Source organism: Ostreococcus tauri (assembly GCF_000214015.3).
Source record: "Ostreococcus tauri WGS project CAID00000000 data, contig chromosome 11, whole genome shotgun sequence".
Classification (NCBI taxonomy): domain Eukaryota; kingdom Viridiplantae; phylum Chlorophyta; class Mamiellophyceae; order Mamiellales; family Bathycoccaceae; genus Ostreococcus; species Ostreococcus tauri.
The window spans coordinates 108,153-124,091 of NC_014436.2; the positions used below are offsets into that span (position 1 = coordinate 108,153).

General features: G+C 61.7%; 12 protein-coding genes across 12 annotated transcripts; 5 read left to right on the forward strand and 7 right to left on the reverse strand.

Moving 5' to 3' along the window:
* Nucleotides 1-33: 33 nt before the first annotated feature.
* On the forward strand, nucleotides 34-1,236 carry OT_ostta11g00520 (Sec-independent periplasmic protein translocase,conserved site; the record flags this gene model as incomplete). Its single annotated transcript, XM_003081805.2, has 1 exon — nucleotides 34-1,236. The coding sequence occupies one exon, from the start codon at nucleotides 34-36 to the stop codon at nucleotides 1,234-1,236; it is 1,203 nt and encodes a 400-aa protein (XP_003081853.2).
* Nucleotides 1,237-1,449: 213 nt separating this feature from the next.
* OT_ostta11g00530 (RNase P subunit p30) lies at nucleotides 1,450-2,348 on the reverse strand (the record flags this gene model as incomplete). Its single annotated transcript, XM_003081806.1, has 2 exons — nucleotides 1,450-2,126; nucleotides 2,252-2,348. 2 exons carry the CDS (start codon nucleotides 2,346-2,348, stop codon nucleotides 1,450-1,452), a joined length of 774 nt encoding a protein of 257 aa, XP_003081854.1.
* Nucleotides 2,349-2,523: 175 nt separating this feature from the next.
* OT_ostta11g00540 (Acetolactate synthase, small subunit, C-terminal) lies at nucleotides 2,524-4,140 on the forward strand (the record flags this gene model as incomplete). Its single annotated transcript, XM_003081807.2, has 1 exon — nucleotides 2,524-4,140. One exon carries the CDS (start codon nucleotides 2,524-2,526, stop codon nucleotides 4,138-4,140), a length of 1,617 nt encoding a protein of 538 aa, XP_003081855.2.
* Nucleotides 4,141-4,230: 90 nt separating this feature from the next.
* On the reverse strand, nucleotides 4,231-5,331 carry OT_ostta11g00550 (FAD dependent oxidoreductase; the record flags this gene model as incomplete). The annotated part of the gene is made up of 1 exon (XM_003081808.1): nucleotides 4,231-5,331. One exon carries the CDS (start codon nucleotides 5,329-5,331, stop codon nucleotides 4,231-4,233), a length of 1,101 nt encoding a protein of 366 aa, XP_003081856.1.
* Nucleotides 5,332-5,623: 292 nt separating this feature from the next.
* Nucleotides 5,624-7,312, forward strand: OT_ostta11g00560 (unnamed product; the record flags this gene model as incomplete). Its single annotated transcript, XM_003081809.1, has 1 exon — nucleotides 5,624-7,312. The coding sequence occupies one exon, from the start codon at nucleotides 5,624-5,626 to the stop codon at nucleotides 7,310-7,312; it is 1,689 nt and encodes a 562-aa protein (XP_003081857.1).
* Nucleotides 7,313-7,342: 30 nt separating this feature from the next.
* OT_ostta11g00570 (Tetratricopeptide repeat) lies at nucleotides 7,343-9,070 on the reverse strand (the record flags this gene model as incomplete). Its single annotated transcript, XM_003081810.1, has 1 exon — nucleotides 7,343-9,070. The coding sequence occupies one exon, from the start codon at nucleotides 9,068-9,070 to the stop codon at nucleotides 7,343-7,345; it is 1,728 nt and encodes a 575-aa protein (XP_003081858.1).
* A 519-nt stretch (nucleotides 9,071-9,589) lies between these two features.
* Nucleotides 9,590-10,312, forward strand: OT_ostta11g00580 (Trypsin-like cysteine/serine peptidase domain; the record flags this gene model as incomplete). The annotated part of the gene is made up of 1 exon (XM_003081811.1): nucleotides 9,590-10,312. One exon carries the CDS (start codon nucleotides 9,590-9,592, stop codon nucleotides 10,310-10,312), a length of 723 nt encoding a protein of 240 aa, XP_003081859.1.
* Nucleotides 10,313-10,372: 60 nt separating this feature from the next.
* On the reverse strand, nucleotides 10,373-11,389 carry OT_ostta11g00590 (Pseudouridine synthase I, TruA; the record flags this gene model as incomplete). The annotated part of the gene is made up of 1 exon (XM_003081812.1): nucleotides 10,373-11,389. One exon carries the CDS (start codon nucleotides 11,387-11,389, stop codon nucleotides 10,373-10,375), a length of 1,017 nt encoding a protein of 338 aa, XP_003081860.1.
* Nucleotides 11,390-11,555: 166 nt separating this feature from the next.
* OT_ostta11g00600 (unnamed product) lies at nucleotides 11,556-13,019 on the reverse strand (the record flags this gene model as incomplete). The annotated part of the gene is made up of 1 exon (XM_003081813.1): nucleotides 11,556-13,019. One exon carries the CDS (start codon nucleotides 13,017-13,019, stop codon nucleotides 11,556-11,558), a length of 1,464 nt encoding a protein of 487 aa, XP_003081861.1.
* Nucleotides 13,020-13,059: 40 nt separating this feature from the next.
* OT_ostta11g00605 (hypothetical protein) lies at nucleotides 13,060-13,740 on the reverse strand (the record flags this gene model as incomplete). Its single annotated transcript, XM_022982951.1, has 1 exon — nucleotides 13,060-13,740. The coding sequence occupies one exon, from the start codon at nucleotides 13,738-13,740 to the stop codon at nucleotides 13,060-13,062; it is 681 nt and encodes a 226-aa protein (XP_022839895.1).
* A 142-nt stretch (nucleotides 13,741-13,882) lies between these two features.
* Nucleotides 13,883-15,370, reverse strand: OT_ostta11g00610 (Adenosine deaminase/editase; the record flags this gene model as incomplete). The annotated part of the gene is made up of 1 exon (XM_003081814.1): nucleotides 13,883-15,370. One exon carries the CDS (start codon nucleotides 15,368-15,370, stop codon nucleotides 13,883-13,885), a length of 1,488 nt encoding a protein of 495 aa, XP_003081862.1.
* Nucleotides 15,371-15,408: 38 nt separating this feature from the next.
* Nucleotides 15,409-15,921, forward strand: OT_ostta11g00620 (unnamed product; the record flags this gene model as incomplete). The annotated part of the gene is made up of 1 exon (XM_003081815.1): nucleotides 15,409-15,921. One exon carries the CDS (start codon nucleotides 15,409-15,411, stop codon nucleotides 15,919-15,921), a length of 513 nt encoding a protein of 170 aa, XP_003081863.1.
* Nucleotides 15,922-15,939: the final 18 nt, after the last annotated feature.

The following is a 15,939-nucleotide window of genomic DNA, read 5'->3' on the forward strand; positions in this document are numbered from 1 at the left end:
GACGCGCGCGCGACGTCCACGGCCCCGCGCGCGATGGCGTCGACGTCGTCGACGTCGCGGATGACGATGCGCGCGCCGGTGCCGGGGCCGGGGACGCGGGCGGTGCCCGGGACGCGACGTCACGGGACGATGATCGGCGCGCGGGCGTTCGTGGGGGGGTCGTGGGCGCGCGCGCGCGCGCGGGCGCGGTGGACGGCGATGGGCGATCGGCGCGGGCGGTGGACGTCGCGCGCGGGGGGGACGGAGGGCGAGGGGGGGGGCACGGCGCGGACGGAGGGCGACGGCGACGACGCGGGCGGAGACGGGTACAAGACGTCGTTGACGTCCGATCCGGCGTTCGCGCGAGGGATTTCGCGCGATGAAACGGTGCGGGCGAACGGTGGGGGGGGTGAGACGGCGATGACGACGACGACGCGGAAGACGCGCGCGTTCGTGGAGGCGCCGAGCGAGGCGGCGCAGCGAGAGCAAGTGCGGAGCTTTCTGTATCCGGGGGAGGATCAGCTCCCGGATGACGTGTCGATGACGATCTGGGAACATCTCGAGGAGCTTCGCGAGCGCGCGCTCGTGAGCGCGGCCGCGGTGGGGTCGCTCATTTTGCTGTGCTTTTGCTTTGCGAAAGATTTGACAATTTTCCTCGAGCAGCCCGTGGCGAGCCAAGGGGTGCGGTTTCTTCAACTCGGTCCGGGTGAGTACTTCTTCACCACGGTCAAGGTTGCGGGGTACACCGGTTTGCTCGCGGGCGCGCCCGTGGTGCTGTACGAGGCGATCGCGTACGTCTTACCGGGTTTGACGCTGAACGAGCGCAAGACGCTGGGTCCAATCGTGCTCGGTTCCTCGGTGTTGTTTTACGGAGGCATCGTCTTCGCGTATTACATCCTGGTACCCGCGGCGCTCAAATTCTTTGTCGGTTACGCCGATGGTGCGGTCGAGTCGCTCTGGTCCATCGATCAGTACTTTGAGTTCGTCCTCGTCCTTCTCTTCTCCACCGGATTGTCGTTCCAGGTGCCCGTGATTCAGCTCTTACTCGGACAGACTGGGCTCGTGAGCTCTCAACAGATGCTCGGTGTTTGGAGATACGTCGTCGTGGGCTCGGTCGTCGCCGCCGCCGTCCTCACACCGTCGACGGATCCGTTTACGCAGATGCTGCTCGCCGTGCCGCTCATGTCTCTGTATTTGGGCGGCGCCGCGCTCGTCGGCGTCGTCGAAAAAGGTAGAGACGCCGACGCCGCCGCGTGAGACGTTTCATTCACCGCGCGTACGCTACGAGCGTTTAGGACTGTTAAGAAGCTTTTAATCAATTAAAGACCGCAAGCACAGACTCGGAAGCTGAGTCGGACGTCGCGTCGCGATTAAAACGGTTGGAAAGTGGCACGCAATTTCATTTAGGCTACAGTCAACTATGGTCTAAGAAAGCTAGGTGACGTTCGGACGACGTCGACTAATGAGAGCTCACGACGCGTCCATTCGATCGACGACTTCGCTCTCGGTAGCTTCGGCGTCTCTTCTGCGCGCGCGAAGCGAGAGCACGGATCGAGCGCTTGTCGTCAGCGCCGCGCGCGCCGCGCTCTCCGTCATCCCAGCGAATGTCGCCAAGTTGACCACGTCGTGCATCGAGCGTAACTCTATCCCTCGCGTCGCTCCTGAGGACAACACGACACGATCTCGACCGCCACGCGTCGCTCGCGCGAGCGCGCTCGCGTTACAGAAGAACCACATTCTAGACGTCGAGTCCCTCAGCGCGTCTCCGTAACATAGCTCGAACGAAATCTTATTTTCGATCGCCGCGCGAACGTTTGCGGCACTTAATTTGTACGGCAATCGCACGTTCGCCCTGATCGCGATCACATCCGCGTGTTTATTCGCGCACGCGCTCGCAAACGCCCGCTCGCTCGTCGGCTCGAGCGCCAACACGTCGAATCCCCCCACCTCTCTCGAGCACCTTCCCAGGACCCCTTGCAGCTCCCCGGGCTCGGCAAATGCGATCGTGCACCGCGTCACGATTTCCAAACCATCGCCCGCGTCCTTCTTACACGCGCTCGCGTTCGCCGTGACGCGCTCGAGCAGCGCGCGACACCGCTCGCCTTTCGACGCGTCCACGCTTCCATCGATCGCCACCGCGCGGTAGCCTGCGCGTACAACGACGCATCACGGCGCCCTCGTCAGTCTCGCATCCTCTCTCGTCGCGCCGTTCGCGCGTGCGCGTCGCGAAACGCGTTCGACCCACGGTGTGCAAATTTCACACAAAACGCACCCAAAGCGCGCGCCCTGGCGAACGTCGACGCCCGCACGACCCCGACGTCGTCGCCGTCCGTCGGAAGCTTGATCCTGAGATCCACCGCGCCGCCCATGGCGCCGAGCGCGCGGCGCCGAGCGCGCGGCGGCACGTCGAAATGTGTACCGCACGCACTCGAACGCCATCGAACCCCTCCGCCGTGAGGGTTTTCCAACCTTCGCCCGTCACACGTCGCCCCGTCGTCGACGTCGATGCTGCTCGCCATGGCGCGCGCGCGCACCGCGTCCGCGATGCCGACCCGCGCGCGCTCGAACGTCGCGAGCGGTCGTAAAACGACCGCGCTCGGGTCGACGCGAGCGATGCCGATGACGGTGGTGTCGCAAAAGATTGATGTCGCGTCGAACAACGTCGAGCCGCGCGCGCGCGCGCGGTCGGCGAGCGTCGTCGAGGCGGTCCGGGGGTCCGGGGATGATTATGATCTCGATTCGGGCGTTCCGGCGAACTCGGAGTTCGTGCCGACGGCGTACGATGAGACCGGGTCGACGGGGGACGTCTACGCGGGGCCGGCGCGGTTGTCGGGCGACTTGCGGCGACACACAATCTTGGTCTACGTCGCGGACGAGACTGGGATGATCAACCGCGTCGCGGGGGTGTTCGCGCGCAGAGGGTACAACATCGAGTCGCTGGCGGTGGGATTAAACATCGACAAGGCGATTTTCACGATTTCGGTGATTTGCAGCGAAGAGGACGTGGTCAAGCTGATGAAGCAGGTGAATAAACTCGCCAAGGTTCGAAAGGTGGAGAACGTCACGAATAAAGAGTGCGTGGAGCGAGGTTTGATGCTGATCAAGGTGAAGTGCGAGCCCGAGCATCGCTCGCAAGTGCTGGAGGTGAATAGAATCTTCCGGGCGAGCGTGGTTGACGTCGCCGAGCACTCGTTGACGATGGCTGTGACGGGAGATCCGGGAAAGAATCGGGCGTTTCAGAGCGCACTGACAAAGTTCGGCGTCCTCCAGGTCGCGCGCACGGGTAAGTTGGCGCTCAAGCGAGAGCCTGTGTACAGTGAGCAACGCTCTCGTCGAGTGAGACTCATGGAGGCGATGAAAAAGGCGAAGGACGCGGTGAGCGGTTTGAACGTCAAGGAGAGGAGCGCAAAGTACGAGAGCGTGCTCGCGTCTCGCATCGTTCGTGCCGTCGCTGGGATGGAACACGACGATGACGGCGATCTGGATGTTGGTGACGTGTACTCAACGCTCGAGAATGACAGTATTGGCGTGTGGGATGTGCCGGTGCTCAGTTCCTCCTTCTCCGGGTTGGGCATGGGTACCGACAAAGTGGACATCGACAAGCCGGACGAGAACGCCAAGTTTACCCCTCGCACCCTGTCTATCTTGGTCGATAATCGTCCCGGCGTGCTCGACTCGGTCACGGGTGTATTCGCCCGCCGTGGGTACAACGTTCAGTCGTTGGGCGTCGGCCCAGAAAAGTCATTTGACATTTCGCGCATCTCCACCGTGGTTCCGGGTACATCGCAAGACATCGCGATGTTGATGAAGCAAATCCTTAAGGTCCCATACGTCATCTCCGCCCAAGACATCACGAACACGCCGTTCGTCGAGCGTGAGCTGATGCTCATCAAGGTGGTGTGTCCGCGAGCGAACCGCGCCGAGGTCATTGACCTGTGCGCCATGTTCCGCGCCAAGGTGTGCGATATCTCGGAAGACACCGTCACGATCGAAGTGAGCGGCCGTCAACGTAAGATTAACGCCATCCAGGCGCTGCTTGAGCCTTATGGTATTTTGGAAGTTGCGCGCAGTGGTCGCGTGGCCTTGGCGCGCGACTCGGGCGTCGACTCAAAATTGCTTGGCGTCATCGCCGACGAGTCCGCCTTTGATAATTTCGAGTAGGAGAACGCTTGATGCTAGGTTATGATTTCAACGAAACGAAAGCGTGTGATGAAGGTACATTAATTGAACCGCGGTGCGCGCGCACCACGCCTAGGCCGCCTCGAGCGCGAGCCGAAGCACTTCTAAAGCGCTCCCGCGCGCCAAGGTCATTCCTGCGCCCCCGTGTCCGTAGCAATGAATCAAGCGTGCCCCTCGACTGAGCGGTTCATCTAATTCGCATCGAACGACATTGCGCGACGGCCGCAGCCCTACGTTCGCACCGATAATTTTCGATGCGTCTAACTCCGGGAACAAATCCTGGCACTTTTCGAAAATGCTCGCGGTATCCCCCTCGTCCACCTCCGTGCGCTCGTCCCCCCTCGTCGCAGTCCCCCCGAGCACGGTGACGTCCCTGCGTGGGATGATATACCCCAAACGTTCGGGATTATCATCAAAATACCCCTGGCCACAGTCCTGCGTCGTGTACAAAACTTGGCCTCTAATAGGCACCACCTCCTGATCGTTTACCAGCTCTCTCGCCCCTAAGCCGGCGCAATTCACGACGACGCCAACGTCGTCCGAATCACGCACGACGTCTTCAACACTCGATATCTTGCGCCAATCGAATTGCACCCCCGCCCGCTCACACCGCTCCAGTAACCATGGCAAAAACGTGGACATCGCCGCCACGGGCGCGTCGAATTCGAAGCCCCCGGCGTATCGACTCTCGTCGTACTCCCCAACCTCAAGCTCTCGGTGATGCATCAATGCCGCCGCCCACGCCGGTTTCTCCTTTTGCTCCCTCAAATAAAACTTAAATCGACGAATCTCCACCCCCGACGACTGCGTCTTCGCCTCTCGGTCGCTTCGCTCAACCTCTTCGTACCATCGTAAGCTCTCGATCGCCCACCGATCGCTCATCTCCTCCGGCGACGTCTTCGTCAAGAACGGGTACCAAAACGCCGCCGCCACCGCGCTCGTCGTCCCCTCGTTCGTCTTTTCGGCGACGACGCGGACCGAAGAGAATTTTCCAGACTCAATCAGAGCCAACGCGCAGTGTAATCCCACGACACCGGCGCCTATGACGACGCCGTGCGGTCGCGCGGCGGACGCGCGCGTCGCGCGAGCCCATCGGTGGTTCCTCCCGAGGTCTCGGCGTCCGCGGAAGCGACGACGCGGCGCGCGGGGTCGGCTGGTGGATCTCGCCCGCATCGGCGTCGTCGAAAGGCGCGCGCGCGCCTTTCGACGACGCGCTCGACCGGTGACGCGCCTTTGGAATTCTTTCGTGAAAGGCGACGCGCCACCGGTGGCGGGTCGACGCGTCGGACGTCATCACCGCGCGCGGCACCTCTCGTCGACTCCGGGCGCGTCCGCGAGCTCGATCGCGCGCGCATCGACGCACCGTCGACGTCGCGGACGTCGTCGAACGCGCGGCGCGCGAGGGCTCGGACGGCGTGAAGGAAGATTGGACGAACTCTGAATTGAAAATTAAATCTTGAGAAACATGACGACGTATTCCCCGGACGTCGTGCGATCGAACGCCCTGTTCGACGGCGAGGCGGAAGATTTGGACGCCGTGCCGTCACCGCGCATGGGACGCGAGAACGCGAGGGATACGTTTGAGTTTGAGACGCTGAAAGACCCGAGGATCGATTGGAGCGCGATCGCGCGATGCGACGCGCGAGACGCGAGACGGCGGACGGACATCGACGCTCTGGAGGCCGTGCTCGAGGCGTGCGTGCGAGCGGACATTGATTCGATATCGAATCAGGAGATGTGCGAACCGAGGGGTGGAAGGGAGTTGGCGAAGCTGTTACAACTGTTGGTGGAGTACCTTCTGCACGTGCAGGAGGCGCTGAGCGAGAGCAAGGCGCGGTCGGAACGCGAGATCGAGGGGTGGAAAGAGCGGGCGAAACGCGAGCGAGATGATGCGAGAAAATTTGCGAGGGAGCTACGATTGGCCAACGAGACGCACGAGGCGGAAGTGATCGCCATGGCGGCGGAGTACGCCAAGCGAAGGAATAATCCAGATAGCGCCGAACTGGAAGACGCGAGAAGACGAGGGGAGTCCATGGCGGCCGAGCGCGCGGCGCGGGATCTGGAGAAGCGATTGAGAGAGCAGAGGGAACTGTTTGACTCCGCTGTCGACCGCATGCGCGCTGCGCACGCGGAAGCGCAGGCTGAGGCCGCCCGAGAACTCGCAGCACGCAAGGCAGACCTCGCGGCGGCGCGAGCGCAGTACGTCGCCACGTCCACGGATTCAACCAAGGAGGCCAAAAGGATGATCGACGACGCGCAGGTACTCATTCGAGAGGCCCGCGAAAAGGCTGAGCTTGAAAAATCCAACGTTTCGCGTATTCGAGCCGAGCTAAACGCCGCTACCGAGGCGCAGCAGCGTCACAAACGCTCATTGGCCGAAACCAAGCTCGAGCTAACTAGACTTCAGGAGGATTTCAAGAACGAGAGCGAGTCAAACGCCGAGCTGAGAATGGCGCTTGAACGAAGGGACCAGGAGCGTAAATTGATACGAGAGCAAATTGAACAGCTTCGCGGCAAGCAAACACCTGTGGGCGAGGAGCAGGCTGAGCTCACTAGCTTGCGAGCTCTCGTCAAAAACAACTTCACCGAGATCGAAAGACTCAAGCGCGAGAACGAGGTACTGCGCGAGGATAGGGACGCGCAATCAAAGTGGGTCGCGGATGAAAAGAAGCAATGGGTCCCTTCGAATGAGCGAATTTCACAAGGGGAGCTCACCGACAAGGAGAAAACTATTTCGGACCTTCAAGAGGACATCTTGAAACTCAGGAAAGATCTCGCAGAGGAGCGCTCAAAAAAGTTGATCACCATCAAGCCGATCATCGAAGGTTATGAGGCTCGCGAGCGGAGAGCGACCGCGACTACGGTAGCTCCGACGCCAGAGCCGATGACGAAGGCGGCAGGCAAGGTCATCACGAAAACGGTACGCGCTCACAAAGCTGAGGACATGGAGGGATCGCTCAGCGCCATCATGAACGAATTGAACGTCAATGTAGATCGTGGCGTCGAGGGTCTAGACGACGCCGCGTTCCAAGAGGCGATGAAGAAGTTTGAGACAATTACGATGCGCGACGTCTCCAAGGATCCGAAGATGCGCTCGAGGTACATGGAGGCGCGCGATAGGGCGCTTAAGCAGATAGATCAAATCGTTGCCTAAACTCTCGTTGTGACAACAATTTCTATGAGCTCAAAGCTCGCAGAACTCACCCTCGTCCTGGGTGACGGAAGACTCTGTCCGTCGCACGATTTCAACCAAATCTTCTCCGTCGATTGCACCGTAACGCACTCGATGCGCCTCGACCATGATGTTCGTCGCCTCAACCACTTCCTCTGAATTCACACCGAACGTGCGCCGAGCGCCGTTCGCGAGCATTGTGCTCAGTTTGCACGCGTTGAACCCGCCGGGATCGACAATGCTCAAGTCTTGCAGCATGGTTTTGATGAGTTGGTGCCTAGACTCTCCTGCACCCGTGCACGAGAACGCCATGTGAAGCGTCTCGTATATGGAATACACCGACATTCGTGCCATCGCGACTTGGGTCGAGTCCAACTCCAATGCAGCCAGTCGAGCCTCGAACCACTCGCGGAGCTCGATCAAGGGCAAGACATTGGGAACTATTTGGCCCTTCGTCCTTCTGTACTCGGCAAGCTCTTCCTTGAACGCCTTAAGGACGGCTTTGAACTTGCGCTTGCAGCCGCTGACGGCGCGCGTGATTGGACCGACACCTTCATCCTTGCCTTCGGCCTCGAGCTTCTTCTTCTCCTCTTCGCCCACGTCACCCTCGGACTCAAACGCGCATCTAACGCAGTTGCACTCGTACCCGCGTCTCGTCGCGAACGCGTCACGATCCCTCTTCGGAATGAGCGTGTCGTAGTACTTGATTGTGACCTCGGCGCCCACTGGAAGATCCTTCGAGGCAAAGACGAGCATGACTTTACCCACGTTGATGCGATGCGCATTGGGAATGCAAGAGTGATTCATGAAGCTCGGCATCGACCACACGCCACACAGCTTACGCCCAGAGATGGCGCAGTTAGTGACGATTTTCGGCAAGAATGCGAGCTCCTCCGGCGTCTCTGGCACGGGCGACGTTTCTCTGTTCGCTGAGCTGATGTGCTTGCGAAACAAACTCACGTCCGGTGCGTCCTTCTCTTCGTCCTCACTCGAAGTCGGCAGTGCCTTCAAGATTGCCCAGTCTGCGGCGTTCGCTCGGGCAGCTTCGTACAGGCCGAGCATGAGGTGACGTTCGACGTCTTTGCCGAACGGCGCGGCGCTCAAAGGAGATTGCGCCATGAGCAGATCGCCCGCGCTCACGGCGCTTGTCGTCACCACGCCTCGACGGCCGTTATTCAACTTGGCAATCTTGACAGATCCGACGTAGTCCGCGCAACGTCGGAAGCTCGCGTTCATGCGGTTGAGATAGAGCGATCCGAGATCGAACATACCCGCGAAGGCTTGTTCCTTTAACATTTCGCACTCAAGTTTCACCTTTTCGAGCGTCACCCGAACCGCCGCATCCTCGGGGTCTTTCGCCAGCGCCGCTCCCTCCTCAGCCACCTTGGCCGCTTCGACATACCTCGCCAATCCGTTCAGCGCCATCGCCATCTTATACAGCGCCTTGAGCTCGGTCGACTTGTTCCCTCTCGCGTGTTCGCGCGCCTCCCTGGCGCTCTCCAGCGCCTTGTCGAACGCCCGCGCTCGGAGGTAGCACTCCGCCTTATTCGCGTGCGCACTCGCGTCCGAACCGTTCAATGTCAACGCTTCATCGTACAACGCGATCGCACTCACCAGATCTCCCGCGGCGAACCGCTCGTTACCCTTTGCTCGAATCGCATCCGCCTCGCTCTCGCGCTTCGCCTTTCTGCTCGCCGGGAGCGCGGCGCCCAACGCGCCCAATCCCAACGGCACCGTCATCGAGCCCACGAGTTCCTGCGAACGCGCGCGCGACGCCCACGCGTCAGTGTCACCCTCCTCGACGCGATATCCGTCGCGTTCGACCGCGCGCGGCGTCCAAGACGCGCGCGTCGACGCGATGGTTTCGTTATCCAAAAAGTGTATCTCGTGGTGTGCGAGATGCTCGACGCGCGCCTGCGCGACCGGTCGGCGTCCGCGCGCGTCGATCGCGTCGAGGTCGATGTGGGCGCGTCGTCGGCGCACCTCGGCGCCGAGAGATGCCCGATCGAAGGCTCGAGTGTGCCGCGTCGACGCGTCGGACGCGTCGGAAGCACCGAGCGGACGAGAAAACAGATCTTTACAGTCATAAACCCTAAACCCTGAACCAAATACAACTGTTCTTACGTATGGGTGTAAATGCCGTGATGTACGAAATACGTAAAACCCAAACCCCTAAAAATGTCAACGTAATGGCACCGGTATGTCACGTATCGATGTAATTGAGGTAGTGTATGAAGGTAACGCCAACGTGCGACGCGCATGCCGCCGCCGACGCCCGTGACCATTGCCCCGCTCGGCGCGTTCACGTCTAGAAGCGGAAGCGCGGTGATCGTTCGCGGTCCGCGCGGCGTGGGCGCGGTCGCGCTCACCGCGGCGCACGTCGCGTCGTTCGCTGGGAAGAAGAATGTGCTCGATGTGAAAATCGGTGAGAAAACGCGTCGCGGGCGCGTCGTGGGCGTGCACGCCGAGCTGGATCTCGCGCTCGTGGACGTCGATGACGTCTTCGATGACGCCTTGGTGTTGGACGTGATGTCTGCGGACGATATTAGGGTCGGAACGAAGGTTGAGGCTTTGGGCGTCCCGCAGGCGTACGCCGGTATCGCGAGCGCTGCCTTTCGGTTCGTTTTAGAGGGTAAGGGATTCGACGAACCGCGATTGGGGACGATTATGGCGACGTGTGGAGGTACGCACGCCATGCACACCGCCGCGGTGGCGGCCGGGATGTCGGGTGGGGCGCTCGTGGAACGCAATAGTGGGCGCGTCATCGGAGTGCACAGTTTTGGAGATGCGTTCTTCGGTGGGAAGCGGGACGTGTGCGTGCTTGCGGAGCGAATAAAAGAGATCGAGGTTGAGGATAATATCGATCCGGAGGCCTACGATTCGCGTCGAGTGAACGCAATGATCTTCGCGAGTAGCGACAAGGCGCTGCGAGAGTTGGCGCCCGAGCTCTCAGCAAGCGAGCGCGCGAAATGGATCTTTTGATCTCCTCCTTGAGGTGCACGCGACCATGTGATTTAATTTGTACTAGTTACTAGCGGTAGGCTAAAGATCGTCGTCGCCCTCGCCGTCGTCCGTGTCCGTGTTCTTGGCTTTTGAGAACGGCGTCCTCGACGCGTAATTCGGCAAGTACCCCACATCCATCAGGTACAAGCCGTGTGCGGGCGCCATCTGCGGCGCCTGCGAGACATCTTTCGCCTCGAGAAGCTCGCGTACATCGTCCACGGTAAGGTCACCCGCACCAACCGACTTAAGCGCACCAACGAGCAGACGAACCTGATGATAGAGAAAACTTGGGGCCTCGACACGAACTGAAACCTCTTGTCTCGTTCCCCGAGCCTCCGGTGAAGGCCACTCGGTGGTGCGCGAGACAACGTCTAGTGACGTGATCGTTCGTATCGGTGATTTTGCCTGACATCCCGAAGCTCGAAACGAGCTGAAATCGTGCTTGCCGATCAGCACGCTCGCCGCTCGCCGCATCGCATCCACGTCCAGTCCGGTTGCTTCGCACGTCGTGTATCGCCTCGAAGACGTCTGCTTCGCCCCACGATCGCTCGCTACGACAGCTCGTAAGTACCACGCTCCGTCGCGATCGAACACGCTCCCGCCATCATCGCGATCACCGACCAAAATCTCGTATCGATACCGTCTAGAAACCGCGTCGTGCCGCGCGTGAAACGTCGGATTCAACGTATCCACCCTGACACACTCCGTCACCCGCATCGCTCGCTCGCGTGATTTCAAGTGATAATTCAATCCCCTCCGCACGCTCTCTGAATCGTACGCGTCCATCGAGCCATCCTTACCGACGCGCCCACAGTCGAAGTGCGCCGAGTTTCGCGTCGCGTGCACGCCGACATCCGTCCTCGAGCTCCCCACGCTCGCGACTGCGCCCCGATTCCCCGTGAACGTCTCCAGGGCTTCATCTAGGGCGTCTTGTACCGTCGTCGTCGCGCGTTCGCCGAGATTTTGGCGCTGAAAGCCGCGAAACTTTGCGCCGTCGTATTCCAAAAACGCCAAATATCTCGGCAGCGCTTTGGACGCGCGCCTCACGGATCCCATTTCTATATCGTTCTCGTCGTCACTTCTCCCGTCGTTCGTTCTCGCGCGCTTCGGTGCGGGCGCGTTCGAGCGCATGCGAAGCGGCGCGGCGGCGACTGCAGCTGAATCAAAGCTCCGACAATAATGAATCGATTACACAACGACGCGAATAATGCGTTCGTGGTGACTATTCGTAGACGGAGGAGGCAGGGCCAATGACGGCGGCGCGAACGACGTCGACGTGCGCACCGCCACTCACGGCTTGGTATTCCGCGACGATGCGCTCGCGTTCGGACTCGGAAAGCCTCGAGCGGAAACCCACGGCGAGCATGTCGAGCTCGGCGGCGTCCGCAGCGAACGGAAACGCGTTAAACAAATTTACGAGCTTGTCAAGCTCGAGTATGGTGGCCACGGAGTCGTTGCTTCGTAAGCCAGCGCTGGCTTGAATGACGACGCCTCTCACGCGTACCGCGACATCCGCCATGACGATGGAAACGCACTTGTGCGCTTCGAGCTCCAAGTCATCCGCAAGGCCAACGAGGAACGATCCAACGGGGGCACCGAACGAGCTCATCGCTCCCGCTTGGCCCCTAAGGGCGTCCGACACCGCGATGTCAGCCGCCGCGCGGAAAACGGCAACTCTGGCGCTCTCCGGACCGACAGATTTTACCGCGCATCCGCGTTCGCCCGCCGCGGCGCACGCATTCCTGAAATCGACGATGGCGTCCGCACTAAATCCAACGCCACTCACGCGGTTTCGAGCGAGCTTGGAGCCCTCGGCCTTCGCCGTGAGGATCAACTCGTCTTTTCGACCTGGCGGCACATACTGCGGCGTCGGCGCAACCCACCACGCGGGCAAAGGCTTCGAATCCACGCTCGCTTTCCCCGCCGAAGGTCCCTTCGCTCGAGCGCGTGCATCTCCCTGCGTACCGCCGGGCATATCGTCCAGAGCACCCTCCAACCGCCTTCGCTCGTCGCGGTATCGATCGTTCGCGTCCGGCACCCAAATCGTCTTCCCTCCCAAGCTTCGATCGATCACCCACCGTCCCGGTCCGCTCGCATCGCGCGGAGGCGGACGATTCGTCCCACCCTTTCTCATCCCGCGCAATGCCCCACCGATCGCTCGCAACGGATTCTCGCGATTAATCACCTTGAGCGCCAACCACGCGAGCGCGAAGAGCGTCCCCCACGCGATCGTCGCCCGTCCCGCCTCTCCATCCGCCCCACGCCTCGCGTTTCGGTACCGCGCCGTCGTCGTCGGCACGCCCACACGCGCGCTCGTCACCTCGCTCCGTCTCGCGAGCGGATCGCTCGTCGGAACGAGCGCGTCGACCGCTCGCTGCGCCGCTTTTTTCGCTTTTCGCTGAACCTTTCGCACGAAACGCTGCACCGGCGTGCGCTTCGACCGCGCGTCGACCGCGCGGTCGCTCCCGGCGGGCGCACACTTCGCGCCCGAGCCCTTGGTCCCGTCCGAGCGCTCGAGGCCGTCGCGTTCGCTCGCTTTTCGTAATTCTTTCTCGCGAAGTCGATTTTTCGGGCCGGCGCGGGTGACGACGCGCGTTCGTCGATCGACGACGTTCGAGCGCGTCGAGCGCGCGTCGAGCGCGCGGTACGGGCGAACGACGCGTCGCGACGCGGACGTGTCGAGCATCGATGGAATCGAGCGTCGGGAAGAGTGGCGCGTTTTGATTTCACGCGACGCCCGTAACGTCGGCGCGGAGAGACGTCGCGTTGTCGTCTTCGGACACGTCGAACGTCACCGACGCGTTCGCGGCGTCCTTGGATTCGCTCAGCTCTAAATACGAGTCGAACGCCGCCACGGCGGCGGCGGCGGAGGAGGTATCGAACGTCGGGTCCAAGAAGGCGCCGACGCTCGATCCCACTCGTTTCGTCTCGAGCTCCAAGCCGTGTTGTATGCTCATCGATCGAACGTCCGCGTCCCACGCGACTTGTTCGATGCGATGATGCCCATCCAACGTATGCGATTCGTCCGTCGCGTCGCTCTCGTCGACGCGCGCGTCATCGTCTCGCGCGCTCGTCGTCTCGTCCGAACCGCCTCGATTGTTCTTCGCGCGCGCCGCGCCGCGCCGTTCCTTCAGCTTTCGCGTCGACGGCGGCGTCCCGACCTCTCGCATCGCCGGGTGTTTCAGCAACGCCTCCACCGACGTGATCTCGCGCACCGGATCGTCCTCTTCGTCGTCGACGCGCGCGTTTTGTGTTCGCTTGCCAATCATCAGTCCCAAGAGGAAAGAACACGCACCGATCGCGAACCGCGTGGACGCGTCGCCGCGACGTCGTCCGTCGAGGGAATCCGCGCGTGCGTCGCGTGATTTTCGCGCGGAGGCGCGGGTGGGTCGCGGCTCGGACGGCATCGTGAAGTGCGGAGGGAGTGACATTTATGAATTTGCTGAAATCAAATGAAATACGCCGCGCGGCGCCGAGCGGGACGGACGGAGAAACAGTTCAGCGATGATGGTCTAGAATGTGTCTTTGAAGACGCTACGAGCTACGTACTCACGTGAACGGGACGAAAGATTCGATGGAGTCTTTGTCCTTACCCGGGATTGGCTCGGCGAGTCGTTCAGCTATGGGATTCGAGGCGCGTTTGGACGGCGCGCGCGACATCGAGCGCCGAGGCGCGCACGCGGATTTGACCTCGGCGTACGTCTTCAAGCGGAGAGCATCTCGCACGCTCGATGGTAAGCGCAAGAGGACGCACGCATCGAAGGATTCGCACATCTTTCGCGCGCTAAGCGCGCTCGAACCTGCGCCTGAGGCTCGACTCTTTTTACCAGATCCTTGGAGATAGCCGCACGCGCCGAGGATGCGTTCGACGCGACTCAGTTCGTTTGCGTCCTCCTCGACGTCCATCGCCCAAGTCGGTGGCGCTATGTACACAGTAGAAACGGGTGCCGCGACCGCGGCGCCGTTGGCGACGGCTTCGTACGATGAAAGATTCGTACGATCCGCGGGCGCGACGGCGACGCACATCAGCGACGCATCTTCAATCTCGGCGTCGATACCATTTGCGTCACCATTTTCGCCGCGCTCAACGCGATCAACGATTGCACGCTTCAGCGCGCTCTCGACCACACGCTTGGCCTCGTCTTCGTCCTCCTCACGCACGCGCGGCGTCGAGACGCACACCGAGCTCGGCGTAATCGGGTCTCTCGCCACGAGTCTCATTAATCGTCCCTGTAAACCGAACATCGACCATCGACAAAGCTTATCGGAACAGCTCAAACAAAACGACGGATCACCGCGTCCCGGTTTCCAACGAATCGCCCCGATCTCTTTCGTCGCTCGATCGCGCTCGGGATCCGCGCCGCCGCCGCCGCCCGCCCGCGTCTCAACGCTCATAATCTTCGCCCCCGTCGTCCCCGCGCCCCCGCCCGCGAGCCCGGTCGTCTTCGCTCGCTTCTTTCGCTCTACATCACTCGTTGACGCCGTTCGTCCGCCGCGAATATCTCCAAAATCACAATCGCCCGCGTTCGTCGCCCGCCGCAGCTCGAACACACTCGCGTCGCCGCACGGCGACTGACTGCAGTACACGTGCACCTCCACCCCCCGCCGCAACCGAACCATCGACTCCACGGGTACCTTCAACGCGCATCCACCGTGAACATCACCCAACCCATCGTCGCGTTCGAACACGCTCGCCTTCCCGTCCGCGTACGCGGCGTACTCGACGTGCAACCACCGCGCGAACGCCCTTCTGGCCAAAACTTCCGCGTGCGCGTCCGCGACGCCCCCCCCGTCGGGAGCGCGCGCGTTAAATCCCACGCACTTCGTCCCGGTCGCCAGAGAAACGCAGCGCGCGCGCGTCGGTGACGCTTTTCTCGCATCATCAAAATCCCATTCCATGACCACGAACGCGCTCAGCGCCGCGTACGCGTCGTCATCGATCGCGACGCCGCCTCGAATCGTCGACGCGCGGCGCAGCGCGGCCTCGCGCACGCGCGCGCCGATCGCGTCGCCCGCATCGCGACGCGACGCGCGCATGAGTGCCGCCAACGCCACTCATCGACGCTCGACGACGCATGCGCGCGCATTCGTCGCCCGCGACCGCGTCGTCGCGCCGTCGTTCGCCCCGCGACGGGCGCGCGCGAGAGCGCGTGCGACGGTGTCGCGCCTTCGTGCCCCCGATCGTCCCGAACCCGAACGGGGACGACGCGCGAGGACACGGGAATGCTGACTCGGCAACGCTGCCGAACATCGAGCGCGCGCTGCGACCGCTGGGATGGGCGATCGGCGCGGAGAGAGGGTACGACGACACCCCGCACGCGTATAAAATGTTCAAGACGCGAGACGGCATGCGAGCGCTGGAGGCGCTGCAGGAACGGTTGTACGTGCGGGACGAACGAGGGTGTCGGATACGTCGGGAGACGCAGAGCTTGTGGTACATGTGCTGCGATGGCGTGCGATGTCGGATGAACGAGGGGAAACATGAGATCATCGTGGAGATGCCATTGGAGTTGGCGACGGTGCGAGCGCACGTGGAGAAGGCGAAGACGATCGAGGAGACGATCAAGGCGGCGAATAAAAGAGGTTAAAACTCGTGCGGAGGTGTA